The sequence below is a fragment of the Mobula birostris genome, chromosome 12, assembly GCF_030028105.1.
Source record: "Mobula birostris isolate sMobBir1 chromosome 12, sMobBir1.hap1, whole genome shotgun sequence".
Classification (NCBI taxonomy): domain Eukaryota; kingdom Metazoa; phylum Chordata; class Chondrichthyes; order Myliobatiformes; family Myliobatidae; genus Mobula; species Mobula birostris.
The window spans coordinates 99561293-99588360 of NC_092381.1; the positions used below are offsets into that span (position 1 = coordinate 99561293).

Genomic DNA, 27068 nt, shown 5'->3' on the forward strand with positions numbered 1-27068 from the left:
ATTCATTTACTTTTTAAATATGAGGGGAGTTTATGCCTTTGAAGTATTTCAGATCCCTCTACCATCCTCTGAGTGAAAATACTTTTAATACTGCTAGCAGTTACTATGCACCTCAGTTTTTTTTTAATCCCCCTGTTCAGGAATTAAGTCCTTCTCATTCCTGCCATTTAATCCTCTCAATTTTATACATCTCAAGACTAGAAGACAACCCAAACTTATCCAATCTTTCCTCCATAGCTACAATTTTCCAGGCTTGACAATATCCCTTGTAAGACCTACCTGGAGTCCCACAATCCAGGCTATTCATATGGTAGGTGCTTACTGAAGGCTTACTCTACCAATAGAGATGCAATGGTAATCGGAAGCCTGTCTGGTTTTATGAATGTAACAAATAATGTAGTCCTAATCTTAAAAAGAAGTAGGAAGTGTTCTTCCTGGAGTTCTGGCCAATGCTTTTCTGGCAGCCAACATTTAGAACATTATGTGGTCTGTAATCTGTCCATCACTTCAATCACTTTCAGTTGCCTGGCCCAGATCACTTTATTTTCACTATGGATTTAGTGTTTATACATTTCCGTCCCCTTCCAGGAAGTCCTTAAAGTTCTGCTTCTTTCTAGACAACAGACTTTATCAGTTCCCTTTCATCACCATCTTTCCTCATCTGGCAGAACTAGTTCTTACTCTCAAGTTTGATTTAGGCTCCTCCCACTTTCTCCAAACTAAAGGTATAGCCTCGGGCAGTTGCATGGGCCCCAACTAAACATGCCTTTTCAGCAGCTATATGGGACAGTCCATATTTCAAGCCTTCACTAGTAACGCCCTGGCTTCCTGCACCATGCTGAGCTTGTTAATTTTATCAACTTTGCCTCCACCTTTCACCCACGATTTTCTGGTCTATCTCTGACATTTCTATTCCTTTTTATCTCGCTGTCTCTCACAGTTGTCTTGACTATACCTCTTCCTACTCTGTCACTTGAAAAAAGGCTATCCCCTTTTCTCAGTTCCTCTGTCTGCACCGTATCTTTTCTCAGAACCTCTGTCTGCACCGTATCTTTTCTCAGAATGAAACAGACGATTCCAGAACATTGAAATGTCCTCTGAATTTTTTCTTCCAACGAATGGGATTTCCCTTTCACATTCAGTGCTGCCCCACCTGTATCTCTTCTATTTCCTGCACATCTGCCCTCAACCGTTCTCCTACCATCCTACATGCCTCCATATCCTTCTCCATAGTTTCCACCATCTCCACTGGGATTCTATTACTAATCATGTCTTTCCCTCCATAACCCTTCTCCTTTCACCACTGTTCAGGCCCCAAACAGTCCTTACAGGCAAGGCAACACTTCACCAGCAATTCTGTTGGGGTCATCTATGGTATCCAGTGCTCCTGGTGCAGCTTCTACATCAGTGAGACCTGACAGATTGGGGCACCGCTTTGTAAAGCACCTTCGCTCTATCCACCACAAAAGCCAGGGTTTTCCAGTGGCTACCCATTTCAATTCTACTTCCCATTCCCATTCTGTCAGGTCTGTCCATGGTCTCCTTTACTGCCATGATGAGGCCAAACTCAGGCTGGAGCAGTAGCACCTCATATTCTGACTGGGTGATCTCCAGCCTGATTGCATGAACATAGATTTCTCCCCTTCTCTCCTTATTTCTTCCCATATTATTTCTGGCTTGTGCCCCTTTCTTTCCATTCTCATCTGATGTGTCAACTGTTTATTCTTGTCCAGAGGGGCTGCCTGGCTTGCTGAGTTAATCCAGTGTTCTATGTGTGTTGCTCAAAATTTCCAGCATCTGCAAATCTCATTTTTGATTTGTGATCTCTTTGCTTTTTGGTTATCACTGTCTTTTAAGACTGAATTTAAGAATTTTTTGTTACAAATACTTCAGGAAGCTCTGACATTCTGAATAGCAATGCTTAGATGTAATATTTTTCTTTAAAGAAATTAATTGAGCAGCATTGATAATTTTTTGTTACAGAGCAAAGATCTTCAAGTCCTGATGGACAGAAGTCCAGCTGCCCCAGTGAATTTCAAGTATCGGAGAAAAGCAAGTCCACACTCATTGACAGTCGAGCTGATGATTTGTCTAGAAGTGCTTCACCAATTTCCATACCTGAAAAGAAATCTCAACTGGATAATGTACCAGCAGTCTTGCCTCAAAAGGCAATACCTGAATTTAGCCACTTGCCAGATCCATCTGTCAGCAGGTCAGAGAATGGGTCTAGTGATAAAATAGTGTCTAATTATCAATCCGTGCAAGATGATGTTCAAGAAGAACTTGAAAATGTAAAATCAGAAGAATCTGAAATAGATGACTTATTTGGACTTCCTGAACAAAATGATAAATCTGAACTCTTGCTAAAATTAGATGATAAGAAACCACAGCCTCTCTGCGTCCCTGAGTTTATTCAAAAATTACCTCAAGAAACAGATCTTTCTAAAATTGAAAAGCGCCCTTTTCAAATCGAGCATTTTGAGGATTTGAAGGACAAGAAATGCTACTTGGATAAAGAAGGCGGCTCTGAAAAGGAGGATCATTTAGCCAGTTCCATAAAATTTGTAGAATCCATTAAATACGATACTTTGGAATATACAAAGTCTGATCATCGGACTTTAGATAAAATATTGTCAAAGAATGATTCGTGTCCTCAAGATTTAGACCACCATTCCCCAGGAAAAGAGACAACTTACTCAGAAGACTTTGAGTCAAGACAGAAGTTATCTGAAGACTTGGACGAAAATTTGTGCATTAAAAGTTTTAGAGGTGATGTTGAATGTGTAACTGCCCTTTCTGCAAGAAATGAAAGTGTCACTGGACTCCAGGTGCTGTCTGATCTTGACCACTCTAAACAAGAGGAAGTGGATGGAAGAACGGAGCGTTCTCAAAGTGCTTCATCAGTTATCAGCACAGATGATGAAATCAGTGAGCACCTAAGTGAAAAGTCCTTTTCAAGTTGTGATAGTGTGCATTCAGAAAAATTTCTAGATTTGAAATCAATTCAGAGCAGAAATGTAGAGCACGGTGTTATAGAAACTGAGGAACAGACACCTGTGCCTTCACACTCTCCTTCTCCTTGTCACACTCCTACATCACACGAAACTGATGAAATGCATGAATTCCAAATTGGTGATAGAGTTTTAGTTAGTAGCATCCAGCCAGGCACTCTACGCTTTAAGGGAAGAACCAACTTTGCAGATGGGTTTTGGGCTGGCGTAGAGCTGGATAGTCCAGAAGGTAATGGTAATGGGATGTATAATGGGGTTGTGTACTTCAGATGCAAGGACAGGTATGGCATTTTTGCACCTCCCCACAAGATTTCTCTTTTACCCAAGTGTTACGATAAGACCATCAATACTGCAAAAGATGAAGAAGACCCATTGTTAGAAGTCAAATTAGATCAAGATCAAGACAGCGGAGAAGAAGGAAAGCCAGAGCTTCCAGAAGATGAATCAAAGCTGCAAGAAGAGTGTGGATATTACCTCAAGAAAACCTCTGATCAAATTGATTTTAAGTCGACTCAGTCTGAAAACAATTTAAATGACCCAATTGCAAACGTTCTGTTTTCTGAGTCTATTGCCATTGATTTGGTTCATGATATCAGTAAATCTTTAAATGATCAGAATTTAGAGAGTGTGCCCGAATTTCTTAAGGAGGAACAACCACCTAATTTTAAAGATCAAGATGAAACGCACAGTGTGGCTGATGTATCCATTAAGAAGCCACCTAAAATTACACTGGAGAAAGATGCTGATTTCCTCACTGAGTTGACTGTGCATTCTCCCAGTGAAAAAGAATTATCATCTCCTATTCATAAAAAAACACCAACCCCTCTCTTGGATCTATTGAACAAGGAGAAGAAGCAACTTGAGGCACAACTGAGAGTACCAGGCCTCAGTTCTGAATCTGAAAAAATGCTTGACAGTGAGGATTTTAAAGTGGTGGAGTCAAAGGCCATTTTTGAAGACAATGAAGACTTCAGAAAAGAAGAGAAGGACAAAGAGACAAAAGCTAGCTCTTTGGCTGCTGATATCCTGTCTTCCTATCTGAAAGATGCAGTCAAAGAATTCCAGCAAGTCAAAAAGGCTAGAGATGAAAAGATTGAACTAACTAACCAAATGTTATGTCTCAAATCAGCTGAAGTATCCTCACCCAGGTCATCTCCCAAGTATACGGAGGTACAAAGTGGAGCTGGTGTCCAGTTACAGACTTCAACTGAAAGAGATGACAGTGATGAGGATAAAGAAGAAATATTATCTCCAGATCTTTGTCCTAGACCTGTATGTATTAATTTTCAACCAATATTTTTGGAGGGGGGGATAACTTTGTAAAAAATAGAGGTGAAGTATCTATGACAGAATTATAATCTTATTGTTTAATCTAATTTCTTTTACTTTTCATTGTTTAGCATGGAATAAAAGTTAAAACCAAATTTTCTTTCAGGTCATACCTTTGTCTAAAATCTAATTTGTAAAACTCAACAGTATTGTTAGAGAATTCAGGATCTGATGAGAGGAATACCTGTTTAACCCCTTCAGCTGCTTTTAATATTCAGCAAGGTTATGACTGATCAGTGACCTAATTCCTTAAACTCCCCTTTACTGTGTATCACTAAATAATTTTGATTAGCTGAAATCTAATATCAGATATGAAATTGATAATTGATCTGAGGTTAACTAGCATTTCAGAAGGAAACCTCAAACTTTGCACTCAAAATGCTTCCTAATTTTACTGTTAGAAGTCTTGGTTCTAAAAGTCCTAGATTACACCTGCTAGTCATAGAAACTCTCCCCAAAAAGCAAAAATGATTTTTCTCAGTTTAATCAGCAGATCCATTAAATATCTTAAACATTAATAAAATTACCATTTAATCTTCTTAACCCGTACGTTGAATATTCTGATTATTAGACTGGAATTTATTTTTTTTTCTTGCAGTGCTGCTCTGCTTCCATAAGCCATAAAAATACAGTATACAAAATTACAGTACACAGGTGCTGTCTAACCACAGCTGAGTGTGGGCAAGAATTAGATTGATAATTCCATAAATGTAAATTAAGGTAATTAAATCAAGCCTTTGTGGATCCCCTCAACACTTACCGCTTTTGAGTACTTTCTACCTTGCCTAGTAGTTTATGCAAGGGGTGATTGGTAAGGTTGTGGCCTAAGGTAGAAGGAGTCAATTTTAGAAAACCTAGCATATTTATTTTTCAACATAGTCCCCTCCTACATTTACACACTTAGTCCAGCGGTCATGAAGCATACGGATCCCTTCTTTGTAGAAGTCGGCACCTTCTAGAAGGATAGAAGGATAACTTCAAACTTTCTGCATACTCACTCAAAGAGTTGAACTGCATGTGCATGTAACGAGAGCTGTATAACTCATCTTCTTCTACCTTAGGCCACAAACTTATCAATCACCCCTGCTGTGGACCACTTTCTGGAGGTCCAAGACGCCGACTTCTACAAAGAAGGGGTCCGTATGCTCCACGACTGCTGAACTAAGTGTGTAAATGTAGGAGGGGACTATGTTTAAAAATAAATGTGCAATGTTTTCTAAAATTGACTCCTTCTACCTTAGGCCACAAACTTATCAATCACCCCTCATAAGTGTATACAGACCATCCAATTAATAATGTTTGGTGAGACAAGAGGCTGAGATGCTGGAATTTATTCAGTATCAGTGGTCTCTTGGTGTCTCTAATGTTTGTTTGGTAGAAGTTTCTGCTGTATATTTGGTGACATTATCATATAATCATGACTTGTACAAGAACATCTCTCACCCTATCATTACCCCTCCCTGAAACTGTTAAAATTTTTTAGAGATCTTTTAGAGAATTTACATATTACTATTTATCTATTTATGGTTCTATTATTATTTATTATTTATGGTGCAACTGTAATGAAAACCAATTTCCCCCGGGATCAATAAAGTATGACTATGACTAAAATTTGCACTTTTTAATTTTAAAGAAAAAGATTTTGTGAGAAAAAAAAACGCAAACAACAGGAATTCTGCAGATGCTGGAAATTCAAGCAACACACGTCAAAGTTGCTGGTGAACGCAGCAGGCCAGGCAGCATCTGTAGGAAGAGGTGCAGTCGACGTTTCAGGCCGAGACCCTTCGTCAGGACTAACTGAAGGAAGAGTGAGTCTCCCCCTCCAACTTTCAAATCCCTTACTCACTCTTCCTTCTGTTAGTCCTGACGAAGGGTCTCGGCCTGAAACGTCGACTGCACCTCTTCCTACAGATGCTGCCTGGCCTGCTGCGTTCACCAGCAACTTTGATGTGTTTTGTGAGAAATGTGACTTGTGGAAGAAGTGCTGTAAATTCTCAACAAACCAAATCCAACAGCACTCAATAGAGAAGAGAGAGCATGGTTGCATTATTGTTAATAATGTTCATCTGGACAAACAGTCTCCTCATGGAAGTGTTAGAAGTCCTCCTGCTTTCCATATTAATACACATGATGTGGCTAAATTGAAATAACTGTGGTCCACTCAAACAATGGCATTCTGGATAATGAGACAAATGGATTCTGTCTTTGACTATTTGGCTAATATTTGGACAATGTTGGAGGAAAAATGTATCCAACAGTTAAACTGGATATGACCTTATTAAAAGTAAATTAAGAGAATCCATTTTTTTCTGAAGTGCCAAAGACACAGTTGGATGCTGTAATCAGTTTTCATTTTAGTTTAGGGAAAGGAGATTGGTTTCACCACAACCTGACTGACCAAAACAGATCAAAAGCAGATCTTCTCCTGTCTTCCTCAACCCTTCACGTATCACTAATATTAAATTTCCCTTAATTGGAGAAACAACTATTAGAATGGACATATTGATGGACTACATTGATACAGTACACATACCTTGTTTGGAATGTGTGGATTTATAATTAAGGCTGCTGAAAGTACAGTAAAATTCCAGTAATTGCTATTTGACTGATGCTAATAGTTCCCCATCCAGTTCACCAGGTTTTTCCTTTCCACCAGCAGGGCCACAGTGGTTCACCGGAAAATTTGTTATAATATGCATATAATTTTTGTTTACTAAAATATGTTGGGATATTAATAGGAGTAATATCCAATATTGTGGAAAATCTACTACTCTGGCACCAAAACCCATTAGAGTGCTGGATTGTCAGAGATATACTTTGAAACCTATTGCCAGTAAAGATTTTTTTCTCTTTTAGATTGGGTGTTATGAATTATTTTTAATTAACTTAAAAAGGTACAGGGTGAGGAGGTGAGAATCATTCTTGTTGAATTGGAAATTGTTTTGTTTTTTGGGTTCTAAGTGTGTCTGTTACATTTGTACCAATCTATGGCAAATTGGAATGCACAAGGTCATTGCCACTTTCTAACCCATTACACATGTTGCTTACATCTTTTCCAGATTTATGTTCTGCAGCCTTGGGTTTAGAATCAAAATTCCACATTTTATTTAAAGTTTGTTTTGCCTATTTATTTATTTCTTGCTTTGTGATTCTTAACTTGCTTCTGTTGTCTGTGACAGGGCAGCCCAGTGTTTGGCACAAGTGGGCAGGAAGAATTGGCCAAGCGCCTTGCGGAGCTGGAATTGAGCCGCGAGCTCCTTGATGATCTGGGAGATGACCAGGACTGGTTTGATGAAGACTTTGGACTAAGTTCTCGCAAAGTGCAGCAGCCAGGACCAGAGCTAGAGCCACAACTACCAAAGACTGTGGCTCTGAAAGTCCGTGAAGAGCAGTATTTTGCTGTACCTCATGATGCACTGGAGGTTGAGAAGTTAGTTCACACAGCTGCTGAAGAGCTTTGGAAGTGGCAGGAGTTGGCACACAGTCTGTGGGATATTCAGTTACCCCAGGATTATTTTGGAAATAACAAAGGACAAAATGTAGAAAGTGTCAGCAAAAGAGTATATTGTGAGGTGAGCTCAAAACACAAGTTGTATCTCATTAAAAGTTACCCTAAAGTGAATCTGGATGACTATATACATAACTGATATAGATCTTGTAATGAGAAGTCATACAGCACAGAAGTTGCATCTCCAGCCCACCATGTTCCTGCTGTACTAATTCCATTTAGCAGCACTTGGTCCTTAGCCTATTATATTTGGTAACTCAAGTGCTTATTGAATTGCTAGTAAAATATTGGGAGATTCAGTTTGCACTATATCCCTTCAAGCAGAACATTCCAAATTCCAACCTCCCTAAGTTTGAAGTAGCTCTCTCTCCATTCTCTTCTGATCTCACTCTTCACCTTAAAGCAATGTTCTCTTGTATACCTCTGCTCTCTCATAAACCCTTGCTGTAGGAGTATGTTTTTAGTAGCTGACCTATTGCCCTACCTATGCCTGTCATAATTTTGTATACTTCTTTCAGCAAGCCCTCATCACCCTGTCACCATCACTCAGACTCTTCTGCTCCAAGGAAAACAAACCCAGCCTATCCTGGTGAGTGCCCTCTACATCCTCTTCAAAGCAATCATATCCTCCTATATGATTGCAACTAAAAAGGTGCACAGCACTGTAGCTGTGACCTAATCAATATTTTGTAAGGTTGCACCAAGACCTCCTTGTCAGACTTAATGTCTCAATTAATGAAATCAAACACCTCATATGCCATCTGTGCTGCCACCTTTGGGGATCTTTGGATCTGTACTTAAAGGTCCTTCTGTTCCGCAAGACCACATAGGGCCCTACCAGTCATGATGCATAGCCTGCCCTTACAAAACTTCCTAAAATGCAACCCAACACACTTAGCAGGATAAATTATACCTGCCAGTATCCTGTCCAGTTTACCAGCTGAACATGATAATTTTTAACCTAAGACTATGTTCCTTTCAACAACACTAATTTTTGTCATCTGAAAGTTTATTGATAATACATTCTGCATTCATCAGTGTACATCAGAAGCACCTATCTCTGAGCCACAACACTAATTACAGCTTCCAATAACAAAAGCAATCTTCTACCGTCACCTCTGTCTCCTATTCTTCCTTTGCCCATTATGCCGCTGGCGTTTAGGGCAGCAATGAAGGTTCTCCATCTCTTGTGGCGTTCACTACTTCCTTTATCATGTCAGTAACTTCCTCCTGGTTTAATGTTAGTCTTGCAAGTCCCAGATGGAAAATCAGGAATACTGTTGCATACAGATATAAAAGGATTCTTCATTGCTGTTTCCGAAACATTTTTTTTTTTACCTGTCAGTCCTGAGCTGAACCCCCGAACCTGAGGATCAGTGGATCACTCTCGGTCTGGCCTCTGCCCTTTGACCTGTTTGACCCTACCAAGAGCCAAAGCATAAAAAAGAGCCTGCATAGTTCTCCGGATCATTGAGGCACAAGCCTCCGAACCATGACAAAGTTGTGGTTCTCTTGGAGGTCTGCCTCCTATTACCAAAGCAATTTTGTACCCAATTTGCTAACTTTCCTTGGATCCCATAATTTCCCAAGCGAATGATCAAAATTTCACTGATTCTCATGTAAATCACATCAATTGCACTGACCTCATCAATATGTTAGTGACTTAATTCAAAAAAACTCAATTAAATTAGTCAGACAGCATCTCCAATCACAAATCTCTGAGATTCAGCTTTTCCAAGTATAGATTGATCCTATTCTCAGTGATTTTCCACCCTCCCCCCCCCGTAACTTCTCTACTATTGTATTAGACTAAATGGCCCTTGAATAAAGTTAATTTTTGCAGCACTGGTAAATTTCCTGTGTCAACTCAATCCTAAATCTTTTTCTCTCACTCAGTTTCTATCTCTCACTCAGTTTCTATTCTCTGGCTAATTATAAAGTATTCCAATTTGTCTTTTCCAGATCCAAAGTGGGTGAATGCTGCCTTTGAGGCGCGCTCCCAAGTTCTACCCACTCATTGATTCCCCTTTCGTCCTCTATTTTTTTGGGGTAATTTGTGCTTTTACCCGGTTATTCTTTGTCCATATTTTTTAAAAATTATTTTCCTTTTCTCCTTTGTCACTGTGGTATCAGTGTGACAATAAACAAGCATTTGTACTCTCAAACTCTTTTACCATAAGGTTCATGTTTTATTCTTAGTATGAAAAACAGTTGCTCAAATCTAACTTTATACTGCCAAACCCAGACATCCCACCTCTCCCGGAAGTTCTGGGAGTCTCCTGCATATTAATAGTGGCTCCCTGATGCCCACAAATTATATACAGTGTCCCGGAAATCAACTTTTTTGAGAGAGAGAGCAAGCGAGAGAGAGAGCATGTGAGGGAGCGAGCGCAAGAGAGAGAGAGAGAGAGCACGCGTGTGCCATGGTTCAAAAAAGTGTTCAAAAAAGAAAATATGAAACGTACATCACCCCAGACCACACTAAAGTGTACCCCTGCCTAATAGGGGTCAAAAATAATGACAGTGTTGCTTGCTGCACTGTTGGCAACAGTGACTTTTCTATTGCCCAAATGACTGTAAAAGACATGTTGTGGTGAGTTTAACAGGTGTCATTCGTTCAGTAGCATAGCTAACGTTATTTAAGCTAGCTGGCTAGCTGCTAAGGAGCTACTCTACTGCAGACATCGCACCTCTCCCGGAAGTTCCGGGAGTCTCCCGCAAATTGATGGTGCTACCTCCCTGATATGAGTTTTTGCAGGGTGGGATGTCTGCAAACCCTTTCTCCTCTTTCTATATTACTGAAATTACACCCTAAATACTCAAGTGCTATAGAAATGGTACAGAACATTAGAACTAAGGTTTTAAACAGTTAACATTTTCTCTTCACACTTGTGTTTTGTGTCTCAGTGAGAAAGTTATCAGTTTATTTTATGAACTTATTTATTCTACTAATTGTCTATACGAGTGACTACTCTTCTGCCTTTTGCTAACTTTATTAAATCTTTTCATTGCAGTTCATAGAAACATAGAAAATCTACAGCACAGTACAGGCACTTCGGCCCACAGTGCTGTGCCCAACATGTACTTATTTTAGAAATTACCCAGGGTTACCCAGAACCCTCTATTTTTCTAAGTTCCATGTACCTATTGAGGAGTCTCTTAAAAGACCCCCTTGTATCCGCCTCCACCACCGTCGACAGTAGCCCATTCCATGCACTCACCTCCCTCTGTGTCTTAAAAAAAAACTTGCCCCTGACATTTTCTCTGTACCTACTTCCAAGCACCTTAAAACGGCCCGCTCGTGTTAGCCATTTCAGCCCTGGGAAAAAGCCTCTGACTATCCACACGATCAATGCCTCTCATCATCTTATACACCTCTATCAGGTCGCCTCTCATCCTCCGTTGCTCCAAGGAGAAAAGGCCAAGTTCACTCTCTATTCCCTATTCTCATAGGGCATGCTCCCCAATCCAGACAACATCCTTGTAAATCTCCTTTGCACCCTTTCTATTGTTTCCACATCCTTCCTGTAGTGAGGTGACCAGAACTGAGCACAGTACTCCAGGTGGGGCCTGACCAGGGTCCTATAAAGCTGTAACATTACCACTCGGCTCCTAAACTCAATCCCACGATTGATGAAGGCCAATGCACCGTATGCCTTCTGAACCACAGAGTCAATCTGCGCAGCAGCTTTGAGTGTCCTATGAACACGGACCCACAAGATCCCTCTGATCCTCCACACTGCCAAGACTCTTACCATTAATACTATATTCTGCCACCATATTTGACCTACCAGAATGAACCACCTCACATTTATCTGGGTTGAACTCCATCTGCCACTTCTCAGTCCAGTCTTGCATCCTGTCGATGTTCCGCTATAATCTCTGACAGCTCTCAGCACTATCCACAACACCTCCAACCTTTGTGTCATCAGCATATTTACTAAACCGTCCCTCCACTGCCTCATCTAGGTCATTTATGAAAATCACAAAGAGAAGGCGTCCCAGAAAAGATCCCTGAGGCACACCACTGGTCATCGACTTCAATGCAGAATATGACCCATCTACAACCACTCTTTGCCTTCTGTGGGCAAACCAGTTCTGGAACCACAAAGCAAGCTCCCCTTGGATCCCATGCCTCCTCACTTTCTCAATAAGCCTTGCATGGGATACTTATCAAATGCCTTGCTGAAATCCATATACACTACATCTACTGGTCTACCTTCCCCAATGTGTTTAGTCACATCCTCAAAAAATTCAATCAGGCTTGTAAGGCATGACCTGCCTTTGACAAAGCTATGCTGACTATTCCTAATCATGTTATGCCTCTCCAAATGTTCATAAATCCTGCCTCTCAGGGTCTTCTCCATCAGCTTACCAACCACTGAAGTAAGACTCACTGGGATATCTCTATTCCCTTTCTTGAATAAGAGAACAACATCTGCAACCCTCCAATCCTCCAGAACCTCTCCCATCCCATTGATGATGCAAAGATCATTGCCGGAGGATCAGCAATCTGCTCCCTACCCTCCCATAGTAGCCTGGGGTATATCTCATCCGGTCCTGGTGACTTATCCAACTTGATGCTGTAAATCATCCCTACAATCGCTAAGGTCCTTTTCTGTAGTAAATACTGAAGCAAAGTATTCACTAAGTACCTCTGCTATCTCTTCCAGTTCCATACACACTTTTCCACTGTCACACTTGATAGGGTCCTATTCTCTGATGTCTTATCCTCTTGCTCTTCACATAATTGTAGAATGCCTTAGGGTTTTCCTTAATCCTGCTCACCAAGGTCTTCTCATGGCCCCTTCTGGCTCTCCTAATTTCATTCTTAAGCTCCTTCCTGCTAGCTTTATAATTTTCTAGATCTCTTATCATTACCTAGTATTGTGAACATTTCATAAAACTTCTTTACTCAATTTTCAACAGCCTTTGTACACCATGGTTCCTGTACCTTACCATCCTTTTCCCGTCTCATTGGAATGTACCTATGCAGAACACTACGCAAATATCCCCTGAACATTTGCCACATTTCTGTTGTACATTTCCCTGAGAACATCTGTTCCCAATTTATACTTCCAAGTTCCTGCCTGATTGCTTCATATTTCCCCTTACTCCAATAAAACACTTTCCTAACTTGTCTGTTCCTATCCCTCTCCAATGCTATGGTAAAGGAGGAAGAATTGTGATCATTATCTCCAAAATGCTCTCCTACTGAGAGACCTGACATCTGACCAGGTTAATTTCCCAATATCAGATCAAGTGCAGCCTCTCCTGTAGTCTTATCTACATATTGTGGCAGGAAGCCTCTTGAACACACCTAACAAACTCCATCCCATCTATACTCCTCACTCTAGGGACATGCCAATCAGTATTTGGGAAATTAAAATCTGTCACCACCATCACCCTGTTACTATTACACCTTTCCAGAATCTGTCTCCCTATCTGCTCCTCGATGTTCCTGTTCCTATTGAGAGGTCCATAAAAAAAACACCCAGTCGAGTTATTGACCCCTTCATGTTTCTAACTTCCACCCACAGAGACTCAGTGGGCAATCTCTCCATGACTTCCTCCTTTTCTGCAGCCGTGACACTCTGATCAGCAGTGCCGTGCCCCCCCACCCACCTCTTTTGCCTCCCTCCCTGTTCTCACTGAAACATCTAAAGCCTGGCACTCTTAAATAGCCATTCCTGCCCCTGAGTCGTCCAAGTCTCTGTAATGGCCACAACATCATAGCTCCAAGTACTCATCCACACTCTAAGCTCATCCGCTTTGTTCATAATACTCCTTGCATTAAAATAGACACATCTCGAACCATCAGTCTGAGCGCATCCCTTTTCTATCATCTGCCTACTCTCCCTCTCACACTGTCTCCAAGCTTTCTCTATTTGTGACCTCCCTCCGCTTCCTCCATCTCTTCAGTTAGGTCCCCCCCCCCCCCAGAAATTCTAGTTTAAACTCTCCCCAGTGGCCTTAGCAAACCTCCCTGCCAGGATATTGGTCCCCCCCCACCTTGGATTCAAGTGCAACCCGTTCTTTTTGTACAGGTCGCTCACTGTCACGTGGCACAGGCAGTAATCCCGAGATTACTACCTTTTGAGGTCTTGCTTCTCAACCTCCTTAACTCCCTGTAGTCTGTTTTCAGGACCTCCTCCCTTTTCCTACCTGTGTCCTGGGTACCAATATGTACCACAACCTCTGGCTGTTCACTTTCCCACTTCAGGATATCATGGACGCTATCAGAAATATCCCAGACCCTGGCACTTGGGAGGCAAACTACCATTCGTGTTTCTTTCCTGCATCCATAGAATCGCCTGTCTGACCCCTAACTATAGAGTCCCCTATCACTGCTGCCATTATCTTCCTTTCCCTACCCTTCTGTGCCACAGGGCCAGACTCTATGCCAGAGACGTGGCCACCGTTGCTTCCCCAGGTAGGTTGTTCTGCCCCCTCCCCCCCCCCCAACAGTACTCAAACAGGAGTACTTGTTGTTAAGGGGAACAGCCACTGGGATAACTTCTAGTATCTAACTCTTGCCCTTCCGTCTCCTTACTGTTACCACTTATCTGGCTCCCAAGGCCCCAGTGTGACTACCTGCCCATAGCTTCTCTCTATCACCTGTTCACTTTCCCTGACCAGATGAAGGTCATCGAGCTGCATCTCCAGTTCCCTGATGCGGTCCCTAAGGAGCTGCAGCTCTATGCACCTGGCGCAAATGTGGCGTTCCGGGAGGCTGGGAATCTCCCGGACATACCACATCTGACACCCAGTACAGAACACCGGCCTCACAGACATACTTTCTGTTCCTCAGCAGTAGATAACTTCACCTCAAAGCACTATCGCCAAAGCCCTGCTGAACCAAAGCCCTCCTACTCTGTCTCCCCCTTCTCTGTCTCCCCCTCCTCTGGCGCCCGCTCTATAAAGCTGTCTTCTTTTAAATCCTTCCTGCCAGTCTAACTCTCTGACGTCCACGCGCTTACGCAGTCATGCCTCGATCCCTTGCGCAGTTGTGCCTCAATCATTCCCTCCTTTAGAAATGCATTACATTAGATTTCTGTAAATTTGAATTTTGGTATCTTCCCATCATGCTTATCTGCGTCCAGTGTTTTTTTTTTACAATTTTCATAATTTTAACTTCTGCAACCCGTATTTGGTGGTGTTGGTGTCTCCAGCATTATGTCTGTCCATTACTGAAGCAGCTAAGGGCAGATCCACATGTGGATCTTTACTCTTCACCAGATAATTCACCTCACCTTTTACTCATAGATTTATACGAAGTTATTACTCAGTCTTACAGAAAATAGGGAGAAAAATGTGATAGCTGTAGTCATAAAATGCTACAAATCTTAACACGGTGAAAAATGAACTTAGGGTGTTTTTTTTAGCACTTCTCTTTGAAGAATAATTTTTAAACAGAGGTGCTACTTGCTGTTGGTAGTTTTAAGGTGCTGCTATTCTAAAACTGTTTGTACATGAACTCTTGCACTAAAAGAATTCTCTACTTATCCCGGGGCCAAAGCAAACAAATTTATGCTTTATTGTTGAGAATTTGTTCAATTGCACTAAAAGAATTCTCTACTTATCCCCAGGGCCAAAGCAAACAAATTTATGCTTTATTGTTGAGAATTTGTTCAATGCAGTATCCTTTCTCTATGATAAGAAAAATTAATTAAATTTCTTTCCTCTTCCAGGCTATATTTAACTTAACAAGAGAGATATTCAGTGAGATTTTTGCAGAAGACCCCAATGCCAGGCAACCTCCATGGATGAAGTCGAGCAGAAACTGCTCTGCTTATTTTAGGCGAGTGAGGAACCCACAGGATATCAGTGAAGTGAAGGTACTTTTCCTTGCTTATCAGAAATAGTGCAGGAAAATGATGGATTTGAGCTGAATTGTGTAGACTGCAATGACAAAGGACTTTGTTTTTGTGAAGTGGCCACATGTTTTGGTCACTGAGAAATCCCATCGTCAGCACATCTGAAATACATTATAAACTGTCTTCCTTTTTTCACTTAACTCAACATTTTTTTTATTTGTCTCCATTGTGTCAGATTTTAGTATAAACCAGTGAAAAATCTGTAACTTTTCTCAGCTTCTTTCCAGAATACTAATCAGAAACAAAATTTATGATATTCTTACATAATGTTGCACCTTTTAAGGTGAAATAGAATGATGCTTCACTGACTAATCTTGATGAATAAGGCCAATCCAAAAACATCCAGCACACAAAGCTGGGATGGCACAAGTGTTGAATAACGTGTGAAAGGCAGATCATCAGATTTCAGTGTGACCCACAAATTAACAATATAATGAATGAACCATGCCTTTTCACCTCCAAGACTCATTACTGATATTCATCAGTTACTTTCTCTTATTGACATCAGTCTTCACTTGCTGTACTCAGATGATTAGGAACAAATTAATAATGACACTTTGGGGAGGTGGTTGGGGGTAAAGATTACGGTAGCGGGCAGTGGTGGACTATTCACAGGGCCATGTTGAATGATGCAATAAATTTATCCTCCTGAAAATTTTTTCCCCTTTGAATGCTCTGGTGTAAACTTTTACAGCTTGTATTGAGGTATTCAGATAGGTACAGCATAGAAACCAGTCTTTCAGCCTCCCAAGCCTATACAGACTAACAGTCATCCATTTGCACAAATACTACATTGATCCCATTTTTCTCTGCACATTGTCATCTCCCCACAGATTCTTCCACTTGTTTAAACACTCAGGACAATTTACAGTGGCCAGTTAATCTATTAGTCACAGAGAAAACGTGTAAACTCCATGTAGACAACATCCAAAGTTGGGGTTGAACCCCAGCCTCTGGTGTTGTGAGGCTGTGGCTCTACCAGCTGTGTCACTGTACCACCCCAACACACGTAATAGGCAAGGAAATAGACTGCTCATTCTCAGAGAATAGTTCAACAGACTGCTTTCTTCTGTTTTTTAAACCTCCCCTAGTTCTTCATCAGTTCAATTCTACCATCCCTTGTGGCTCTCTACGACTTTCTGGAATCCACCTTTATCTTCAGCCTTGAAGGTTTATTTATTATATATATTAAATTTCGCTGGTGCTTTAAGTTTGCTACAATTTGAAATAAAGCTATAAATTTGATCAAAAGAAGAAATTGTAGAAGGCAAACTCTTTAGGGGAGGGTTGAAAACTATGGGGCCGCAGTGTGAGTATTATGATGTGTGCAGCAGTTGGTATTTCTCCTATGCTTCTGTCCATAGAGTTTCATTTCCAGTGAAGTCCTGAAGCTGTTTGGGTTCAGTAAAGAACAAAACCATAAGACTGACTGGCAAAAAATGATGAAATTTGGCAGGAAGAAACGGGACCGAGTGGATCACATTCTGGTAAATCCAATTCCTGTTCTAAAGTAGTAGAGTTTTTACTTGTCCTTAATTATAGGACTGTTATCTCTGCATTAGTGAATTCAACCTATTTCAAATGCCATATGCCTTTGTGTCTTTATGCCTGCTTTTATATACTGTATGTTCTAAGAAAATGGTTTACATTTCAAATTGACCTGAAAACTAGAAACATTTCAAAATTTCCCAAGAGTTAGCATTATAATCTGACTTTATGACAGCACCACTCTAAGGATAAAGCTAGCTGACTGCTAAGAAGAACTTATCCAAATTCAATACCATCTGAAGATCTTGCGTCATTTATTAGTCAGAATCCCAACTTTGTTGTACTGTAGAAATAACGTTCCCACAAAAGTTGCATCTTGAGAGCAAACAGTAAGTGTCAGGCTTAGCAATAATGCCAGATTCCCCTCCATTTGGCTTTAAAAATGTCACAGAAGCGTAGTAATTAGTGTGACGCTATTACAGTTTGGGCCATTCCGGAGTTCAAAGTTTAATTCTGGAGCCATTCTGTAAGATCTCTGTATGTCCTCCCCGTGAAATGCTTGGGTTTTCCCAGGTTCCTTTGGTTTCCTTCCACAGTCCACAGGGTTAAGTTAATTGGTCATTGTAAATTGTCCCATGATTAGGTTAGCATTAATTGGATTTGTTGGGGTGGCGTGATTTGAAGGGCCAGAAGGCACTACCACACACCGTATTACTAAATAAATTAAAAATAAAATAAAAAGCTGCCATTAAACCAATCAAAAAGTATTCGCTTATGTTTTCAGTTTGAGGCTTGTGCCCTCTAGATACAGACCAGAGCTCACTTTTTCCTGCTTCATAAATGTATTTCTATCTTGGAAGTAATATAATAACTTACTACTCCAGTCATCTGTGTGGTTTGTGAGTGGCATTCCTTGTCCCTGAGCAGTTTAAATTCCTGTTCTTTATCTTCCAAAATCAATAGGGACCTTTTGGTCTCGACTCCACAAACAGAAAGAAAAGGAAATCCATTAAAAAGCCTTTCTTGAGTTTTATGTCAGTGCCCTGTTCCAGCGAAATGTTAAAGCACCCTATCCCTATCAATATTGTGATTTAGAAAGGTGTTCCACCGTGACTGCTATAAATCGTTTCAAAAGAATGTGAACAGAGGAGGAAATTAGTTCCTCAACCTTTGTAACATTAATGAATTAGATTACGTTCAAGTTTATCATCATTCAGCCATACATGTATATCACCAAATGAAACAATGTTCCTCCAGATTAAGGTGCACAACACGTATAATTCACAGTAATATTACCACAAATAACAAATAATGCGCATTTACAGTAAACAGTATAAGGCTACTAGTGCTTCGTAAATGAATAGATTGTGTCCAGTCTGTAGTAACTCATCTTCAAAACCTTAATAATCCCATCTAACAACAAAACTTATTTTTCATAGCCCCATCTTGAGCTTTTTGGGCAGAGCTCCATATTTCAGTGTCACTCATGAATAACCCTGATGCTAACTTGAAGGTGGCTGTGCAAGCACAAGCAGTTTCTCTGTAATCTTCAGTCATCTTAAATATCTCAGTGGAACAGTTCCTCAGGCTGCACACTCCAGTAATACGAACTTAGTCAATCTATGTGTCTTTATAATTTAACTCTTTAAGCCCTAATATCGTATGGTGCAGGATCAATTGGACACATCCATTGATATTTCCCCAGATCCTCTGGAGCTTCTAACTAAAGTATTAGTGCTCTTCAGAGTGCATGGGTGTCTGTGGGGCACCCAACAGCTAAGGGTAGAGGCGATCCTGAAGTTAGGATAAAAAGTGAAATAAAATATCCCAAAGTTTACCTTTGTATTGTCTTTTACACACAACAAATACAATATCCCCTTTTGCAGGTCCAGGAACTTCACGAGGAAGAAGCTCAATGGGTCAATTATGATGAAGACGAGTTGTGTGTGAAGATGCAGTTGGCAGATGGAATTTTTGATGCCCTGATTAAAGACACAGTAAATGTACTTAATCAGATTCAAGAGAAACGATCGAAGCTTACTGCATCTTAACTGCAGTCACACCATCACATGACTAAACTACATTAAGAACTCAAGCATGTCAGCAAGCTGACCTTCAGCCTCTGAACCTATCCCATCCAGTGGGTTGTCACCTGGCATGTTGGTTTGTGAATGAGAAGATGATTTATCATACTGACCTCATCCTGAAGTAGGCAGCGTGTGGAATCCAGAAGTGCCAATTTTCCCTTCCCTTCTTTATTTGTTATTGTTCCATTTATTTATCTAAACTGTAGCATAGTTTTGAATTGAGAAGTTTGCACATTAATTTTGTTCTGATTTATGCCTGTTTACTTTTTTAAAATGTGACCATGTATCTGGAGGTGCTATGGTTTCTGTGTTTGGTGTTTTGCTAGCTCTGAGAGTTGATGACTCTCAACATGCATTGAAAGTAAACAGGATCTCTGAGCTAGAAGTGTATCTGCATGATTGAAGTGGAGGACAAAAAGATTTTTGACATAGCTTCTTCATTAACCTTTTCTGTTTTAAGTTATTTTCAAAGAAAGCATAGTGTTTTATTCAATTAAATGAGCCCTATTGAGTTCATTCTAGGAAATGTTGCACCTTTGAGATCACTTGTTAGTTCAGGAGCTGTTTTCTTAAAGAACTGTAATTTGGATCACAGCATCTTGACTTGGAAGTGAATCAGTGCAGCGTTGTTCCTTGCACTCGTTTGTATACTGCACTCCAAGGTAAAACTGCACCTAAAGAATGATTCTTTAGTAGATGGAGAGAGGTAGTCATGGATGCTAGATCGCAGATTCCCTTACCTGAGGAACACAAAATTGACCTCACTGTACATGACATGACACACATTGAGAGAAGTTGGTTGCTTTCCAGTTTGCACTCTTTTTTTCAGTGATATTATATCTAAGGTGCTACTGCCTCTATCTTTGACGGTGAGTGCAAGATGCTTAATGAATGGTTGAGAAACACTGGTTTTGATGAGGAGAATGGTGATATTTTTCAATAAGGCTTACTCGAGTTGGGATGCTGGCTGAACATTTCCTTTTCGGTGTTCAGCTCCTGGAACAGCTTCCTCACAGCTCCAATCACCCAAGTTTAATCCAGACCTCAGATGCTATTTGCAGAACTTGCATGGACTCCCTGTTACTGTATGGGGTTCCTCCCACATTACAAAGTTTTTTGGGGTTAGTTATTAATGGGGCTGATGTAAAGTACCCCTAGTGTGTAGGTGGGATGGGAACTGGGGAGAAAATATTGCAGGTAAAATTAGTGGGAGACAGGATTGCATAGTAAACCATTTACTTCATCAAGTCTCTGTTTTAGGGAAAGATGGTCATGTGGAGATAGTCTGGGGATCATTGAGATCGATCCTCAAACATCAAAGGCTCAGCTGCTCAATATCATAGAACAGTTTGTGGGTTGGAACTGCCTCACTCACTGGAGGAGGTAAACAATCTTTCAGATTGCTTTTTAACCTGGTTATTAAATAGCATTTTAGTATTCAGTAAACATCTTTCCTTACCTCATGATCAGAACTGGGGCATCTGTTCAAGTAATAAAATTAACTTTCACCAGTCAGCCGGAACAGCATTTTCTATTGGAAGTCCAAGGAAATGCAGTTTAAAGGAGGAACATTCTCTTTCGAGCAAAAACAAAAGAATGGATTTTGTAAGTTAGGAGCAAATTTTACAGAGGTGCAATTTCTGCACAGTAGTGCAGTGTGGATTTCCATGCACATTGGATGCCTTGACACCTGAGGGGAGAAGTAATCACTAAGCAGGGTTAAGTACCATCCATAGTGTAATGAAGCTTAGGTCGAGCAAGTACTGAACAGACAAGCAAGTTCAGCAATGCTCAACTTGACAATGATGCCAAATCTCTTCTGTTCATTGCACAATATTGACCAGGTTTCTATTCACTTATTTAATTTAGTAGATTGCTGACTTACTGCCTTAACCCACATCAACAGCAATGCTAGTGTTTGGTCAAGAGTTGATGGGTTAACAACTAGGCAGACTTGGTATGCGGCACTATTACTGCTCAGGGTGTCAGATTTCGGAGTTCAGTTCGGAAGTCATCTGTAAGGACATGGAACGCGTGGGTTTTCTCCAAGGTCTCCAGCTTCCTCCCACAGTCCAAAGACATACAGGTTGGCAGGTGAATTGGCCATCGTTAATTGTCAGTGATTAATTTAAATTGGGGGTTGTTTAGTGGTGCAGCTCAAAGGGCTGGAATAACCTATCCTGCGCCGTATCTCTAAATAAAATAAAATATTGCAGTAAAAACTGAAATTCTAGATAGGGTAACATCAACTCTCTCATCTCCCCTGCCTCTCTCCTCCACCCTCCTCTCCAACAATTAGCAGAGTACCAAAGGAACTGGAGCAAATTTGCAAACGTGCTTCTTACCAAACTATTTGCTACTGAACAAACACCCAATGTTCATTGACTGATGGGGTAACACTCTTCCTTCAGATACAGGTTGAAATGCAAACCACAGGATCCAAGCCAATAATTAATAAACACAACTTAGTAATTATAGTGTTCTAATTCGCAGCCTGTTCAGGGAAGTTGTGACCAGTTTATCCATAGGGCTCGAGTTTAAAATGATTGCCTTAGTTACTTATATACTTGAGAAAGCCAGTGCTGTGTATGCAAGGCACAAGTTCTTGGCTGCTCGATGACACAATAAGAGAATGAAACCTATTTATTTAGAACTAGGAGTTCAAATGCTGCTGTGCTCAGTGCTGTTCCTTGTCTCCCCATTACGTGTGCTCAGTCTCTGTTACTCTGCTGGGTAGACAAACACAAGGGGATTTGCCTATGTGTACTTTATAGTGCAGAGCTATACAAAGGAGTACTTGACTGTGTATTTGTATAGTTGTGTGAATGTGTGTAAATACTGGTTGAGCATTCCTATCTGAGGCAATTCCCTTCCCTTTTGTAATTTTATGGGAAGGGCCAATGTGTGCAGTATGGAAATGTAAAATAGGTTTTTCTGTGTATATATAACTATAATATATATATTTGATAACAAATTGACTTATTAATACTTAAGAATTTTGTAAATAAATCACTATTGATTTCTAAGCCGATTCAGTATTCATTTCTTTTCTCATCAGCAGTATGGTTGAGAACAATCTCCTCCCTGATCAGGTTGAGTGGCATAGTGAAAACATCATTATTCTACTCTTACAGCATGAAACCAGGTTCTTTCGCCAAACTTGTCATACCAACTGTGTTGCCCAGTAAGCTAGTCCCATCTTGCCTGTGTTTGACTCATAGCCCTCTACTTTCCAATTCATTTACTTTCTAGATGGCACATAAACACTGCTAATGTCCCTACCTCAAACAATATTTTTGGCAGCCCATTCCAAATATATATCACTCTTTGTGTGAATAAGCTGCCCTGATGTCCATTTTAAATCTCTTGCCTCTAATCTTAAACCCATGCCCCCTTAATTTTAGCACCACTTTTTTTTGGGGGGGGGGTGGAGACTGTACTTCCACCTTGTCTTTACCCCCCATGATCCTGGATATCTTGTGAAATGGAAGAGATGTTTTAGGCTGAGACCCTTCATCAGGACTGGAAAAAAGTGATGATAAGACAGTAAGAAGGTGGTAGGGGGAGGGGAGGAAGAAGTATAAGGTAGTGGATGACTGGTGAAACTGGGAGAGTGGGAGGGCTGAAGTAAAGAGCTGGGAAGTCGATTGGTGAAAGAGATGAAGAGCTGGAGAAGGGGGAATCTGATAGGAGAGGACAGAGAGCCATGGAAGATATCTCTGGAGACAGTTTCTGTAAACCCACTGATTCTGACAGCTACTTGGTCTATACCTTTTCCCACTCCGTCACTTGTAAAAACGCTATCCCCTTCTCTCAATTCCAAAATCTGCTCTCAGCGTGAAGCTTTTTATTCCAGAATTAATGAGACATTCTCCTTCTTCAAAGAGAAGGGCTTTCCTTCCTCCATCATCAATGCTGCCCTCAACCACATCTTTTCCATTTCACACGTCTGTCCTCACTCCATCCACCTGCCACCCTACCAGGAATAGGGTTCGTTTTGTCCTCGTCCACCACCTTAACAACCTCTGCATCCACACATAATTCTTCGTAACTTCCACAATTTCCAACAGGATCCCACCACCAAGCACATCTGTCTTCTCATCACTTTATTCCAGTCCTGATGAAGGGTTTCTGCCCAAACATTTGACTGTTTACTCGTTTCTGTAGATGCTGCTTTCCCTGACTACTAATGCCACTCCACCCCTTTAATACCTCCTGCTCTATCACGTGTAAAACAGCGGAACTTTGAGCAGAAAATCGAGCTGCCTGTCAACCTCCTGCAACCAAGTCTTACCAATAGCTACAATCTCATAATATTATGTGCTGATCCATGATCTAAGCTCATCTGCCTTGCCTACAATACTTGCATTGAAATAGACACAACTCAGAACATTATTCCCACCATGCCCAACCTTTTAATTCTTGTCTTCATTTGCAAGCTTAACAACATCTTTCCCTGCAACTCTATTCTCTTGCCTTCTCCCCATAACCTTTGACACTTACTAACCTATCAACCTCCCCCTTTAAACATATGATGACTTAGGCTCCACGGCCATCCATGGCAATGAATTCCACAGATTCATCATACTCTGGCAAAACAAAATTCCTTCTGATCTCTGTTCTAAATGGATGTTCCTCTATTCTGAGGCCCTCTGATCCTAGACTCACCCACTATAGGAAACAACCCCTCCACATCCACTCTGTCTAGGCCTTTCAATATTCAATAGGTTTCAATGAGATCCTCACTCTTTCTTCTAAACTCCAGTGAGTACAGGCCCAGAGGCATCAAACACTCCTTGTGCATTAACCCCTTCATTCCCATAATCATTCCCGTGAACCACCTCTGGATCCTTTCCAATGCCAGCATATTTTACCTTAGATAAGGGGTCCAAAACTGCTCACAATAATCAAAGGGTGCATTGAGTATTGTGCCTTCTAAAGCCTCAGCATCACGTCCTTGCTTTTATGTTCTAATCCTCTCAAAATGTATATTAACAGTGCATTCGCCTTCCTTACCATCGACTCAACCTGCAACTCAGCATCTGTTCCATCTAAGAACAGAAGAGCTCACAGTCCTATACAACTCCACACCTACCACACACTTGATCAAGAAATGATTACTCCCTAATAAATTCTTCCTGCATGAGGATTCCCGAGTCGCCTTGCACCTCTGATTTTGAATTTTCTCCCTGTTAGAAAGTAGTTAGTGCCTTTATCCCTTCTACCAATGTGCATGACCATACACTTCACTATACTACATTCCATCTGCCACTTCTTTGCCCATTCTCCCTGTCCAAGTCCTGCTTGTCCAACACTTCCTGCCCCTCCACCTATCTTTGTGTCATCTGCAAATTTGGCCACAAAGCCAACAATTTCAGCCATCTAAAATGTGAAATCACATATAAATGTACAGGGTCTTTCTTTTGTTACATTTAAAATGGCGACTTTGTTATGTTAATCTGGGGAATGCGGCTTTGTTGTGCTTTAACGCTGAAGAAAGTTTGCGCTAACAGTTTGTTTTACTTTAAAATGAGATAACAGGGTTCTATTAGCCAATGGGTGGTTATGTATCGTTTTGTTTTCGGATACCATGCTGTATGATATGACTGTGGACTGAGTTTTGGCGGGGAGTCGGAGGAGAGACGAGGAAGACTGCGGACGTGTGGAGAGGCTCCGGTCGATCACTCAGGGTGGTCCCGAGCCCTGAGTCGACAGAATTCGGGTGGTCGTCTGAAGTCGAATTGAGCTCCAACGAACTTGGACTTTGATAAGTGTTGGCGCCTTTTTTTTCATTACTTTCCTCTCTGTATCAAATGTATATTAATGTGATAGAATTAGTAATATCTATAAAGTGTATTTGTTAAAATTTACTGGGTGTGCTGGCTGATGATTGATGTTTGTGATTGATTCGGGCGGCAACCGACCCTGTGGGGAGTGTTGAGGCGGGTGCTGGGCTGGATTTCCCCTAGACATACACGAGCCAATATAACTGAACGTTACAAGTGGGGGCTCGTCCGGGATTTGGACTTTTCGGGAAAGTTGTACTTGTCGTTGTGGTAAGTGGTGTGAAGATGGATCAAGATAAGATTGTAAGTTGGTGTGAATTGGAGGAGGTAAGGGTGAATCATGCATGTGTAGTAAGCGGGGTCGATTATCGCATTCCTGCAGAGGTACTGGTGCGAGGGTTGAGTTTGATTAAAGGTATCGGGCAGGTAGAACTTGTAGCTAGAAGGGGTGGGAAAGAACTGGAGTCCAGCTGGATGTTGGTGCGGACGAGTGCCGACGTCATGACGTTGGAACTACCAGCGACAGTCCATGCCCCGGGGGAGGCGGGGCCGTGGGGTCTCCACACTCTCCCCGAGGACGCAAGTGAGGAGGTGCCGGAGGAGGAGGAGCCAGATGAGGCCCCCGGCCGGGTGCCCGTAGCAAGAGGTAGAGGTGTGGAGTGGAAAGGTTTGGCCAGGCCTCGCCCCCATGGGCTTGAGGAGACTGCCGAGTTAATGACTGCCATTACCTCCCTGGCGAGAAGGGTTGAGGGACACCGCCCGAAGCTGAGAATTTTCTCGGGAGCCAAGCCCACCCCGGAAGGGGAGGATGACTATGATACCTGGGTTGAAGATACATCCCAATCGTTAGAGGTGTGGCCAGTTTCGGATGAGGAAAAGAGACAGCGATTGGTGGAAAGCTTAAGGGGCGGGGCGGCCCGGGCTGTCAGCGATCTGAGAGTGGCGCGCCCTTGGCTTCCCTGTCGGAGTGTTTGGACGCTTTGGAGGAAGTGTTTGGACTGTCAGGGGATCCCTGGCGGCATTTAGCGGAGTTTCAACAGATGGGGCAGAGAAGAGGGGAAAAGCTGTCCGACTATGCTTTCAGGCTGGAAGGAAAGCTTACGGGGTTGCTGCGGCGAGGTATAGTGAGGGAGGACGATGTGGCGGAGTTAAGGATGAGCCAGATATGTAGCGGTTCCCGGGAGGATGACAGAGTGGCTTGGAGTGTGCGACAGTCATTTAAGCGGAGCCCCCCTCCATCATTCGGACAGCGGATCCGAGAGGTACGGGCCGAGGAGTGTGCTTTGGGCCGACCAGGGGGCTCGGACCCTCAGGGACGGTCTTCAGCGGTTCAGGAGGTGGTAGTCGGGGTGAGACCAGAGAAATCCAAGGGGTCTCCGGGGGGCCGTATCGGGAGGAGAGAGGCGGCGAGTAGTGGGTGCTATAACTGTGGGAGAGAGGGGCATTTCCGCCGGGAATGTGTGTGGCCGGGGGCGTGCTACTGCGATGGGGAAGCTGGCCACTTGCGGAAGGATTGTGAGAGACGAGATGCGCCGAGGGGGGAGGGCCCCCAGGCCACCAAGAAGGGAGAGGTGTCGGGAAACTTAGGAGAGGCTCAGTGAGGGAACGGGCTGGAGTCTCGGGAGGAACACTTTCCCAGAAAACCGCTATGGAACCCCAGAAAGAACAAGCCCAAATTCCTGATGGACTGGTGGGACCCCGTTCCAGCGTGTCCCTCCGGATAGAGGGAATCTTTGCGAAAGCCATCCTTGACACCGGGTCGCAGGTTACCTTACTGTATCGGTCGTTCTACAACAAATATCTGAAGCATTTGGCAGTCACTCCGTTTAAAGCATTGGAGATTTGGGGCATAAGTGATGGTGATTACCCGTACGATGGATACTTGTCAGTGAGATTGGAATTTTCGGAGGGAGATGTGGGAGTATCGGAAGCCTTTGAGACGCTGGTGTTGGTTTGTCCGGACCCGGTGGAGACTGGTGGTG

At 42.0% G+C, this 27068-nt stretch overlaps 1 protein-coding gene across 5 annotated transcripts in view; it reads left to right on the top strand.

Moving 5' to 3' along the window:
• cep350 (centrosomal protein 350) overlaps positions 1–22331 on the top strand; it is a 240756-nt gene extending 218425 nt beyond the window's left edge. For all 5 annotated transcript variants that reach the window (XM_072274363.1, XM_072274365.1, XM_072274366.1 and 2 more), the window contains exons 34-38: positions 1984–4283; positions 7520–7912; positions 15540–15686; positions 17090–17212; positions 19100–22331. In XM_072274363.1, coding sequence (XP_072130464.1) covers positions 1984–4283; positions 7520–7912; positions 15540–15686; positions 17090–17212; positions 19100–19264 — 3128 coding nt within the window. In that variant the 3' untranslated portion in view covers positions 19265–22331. The remainder of the gene's footprint in view (positions 1–1983; positions 4284–7519; positions 7913–15539; positions 15687–17089; positions 17213–19099) is intronic.
• Positions 22332–27068: the final 4737 nt, after the last annotated feature.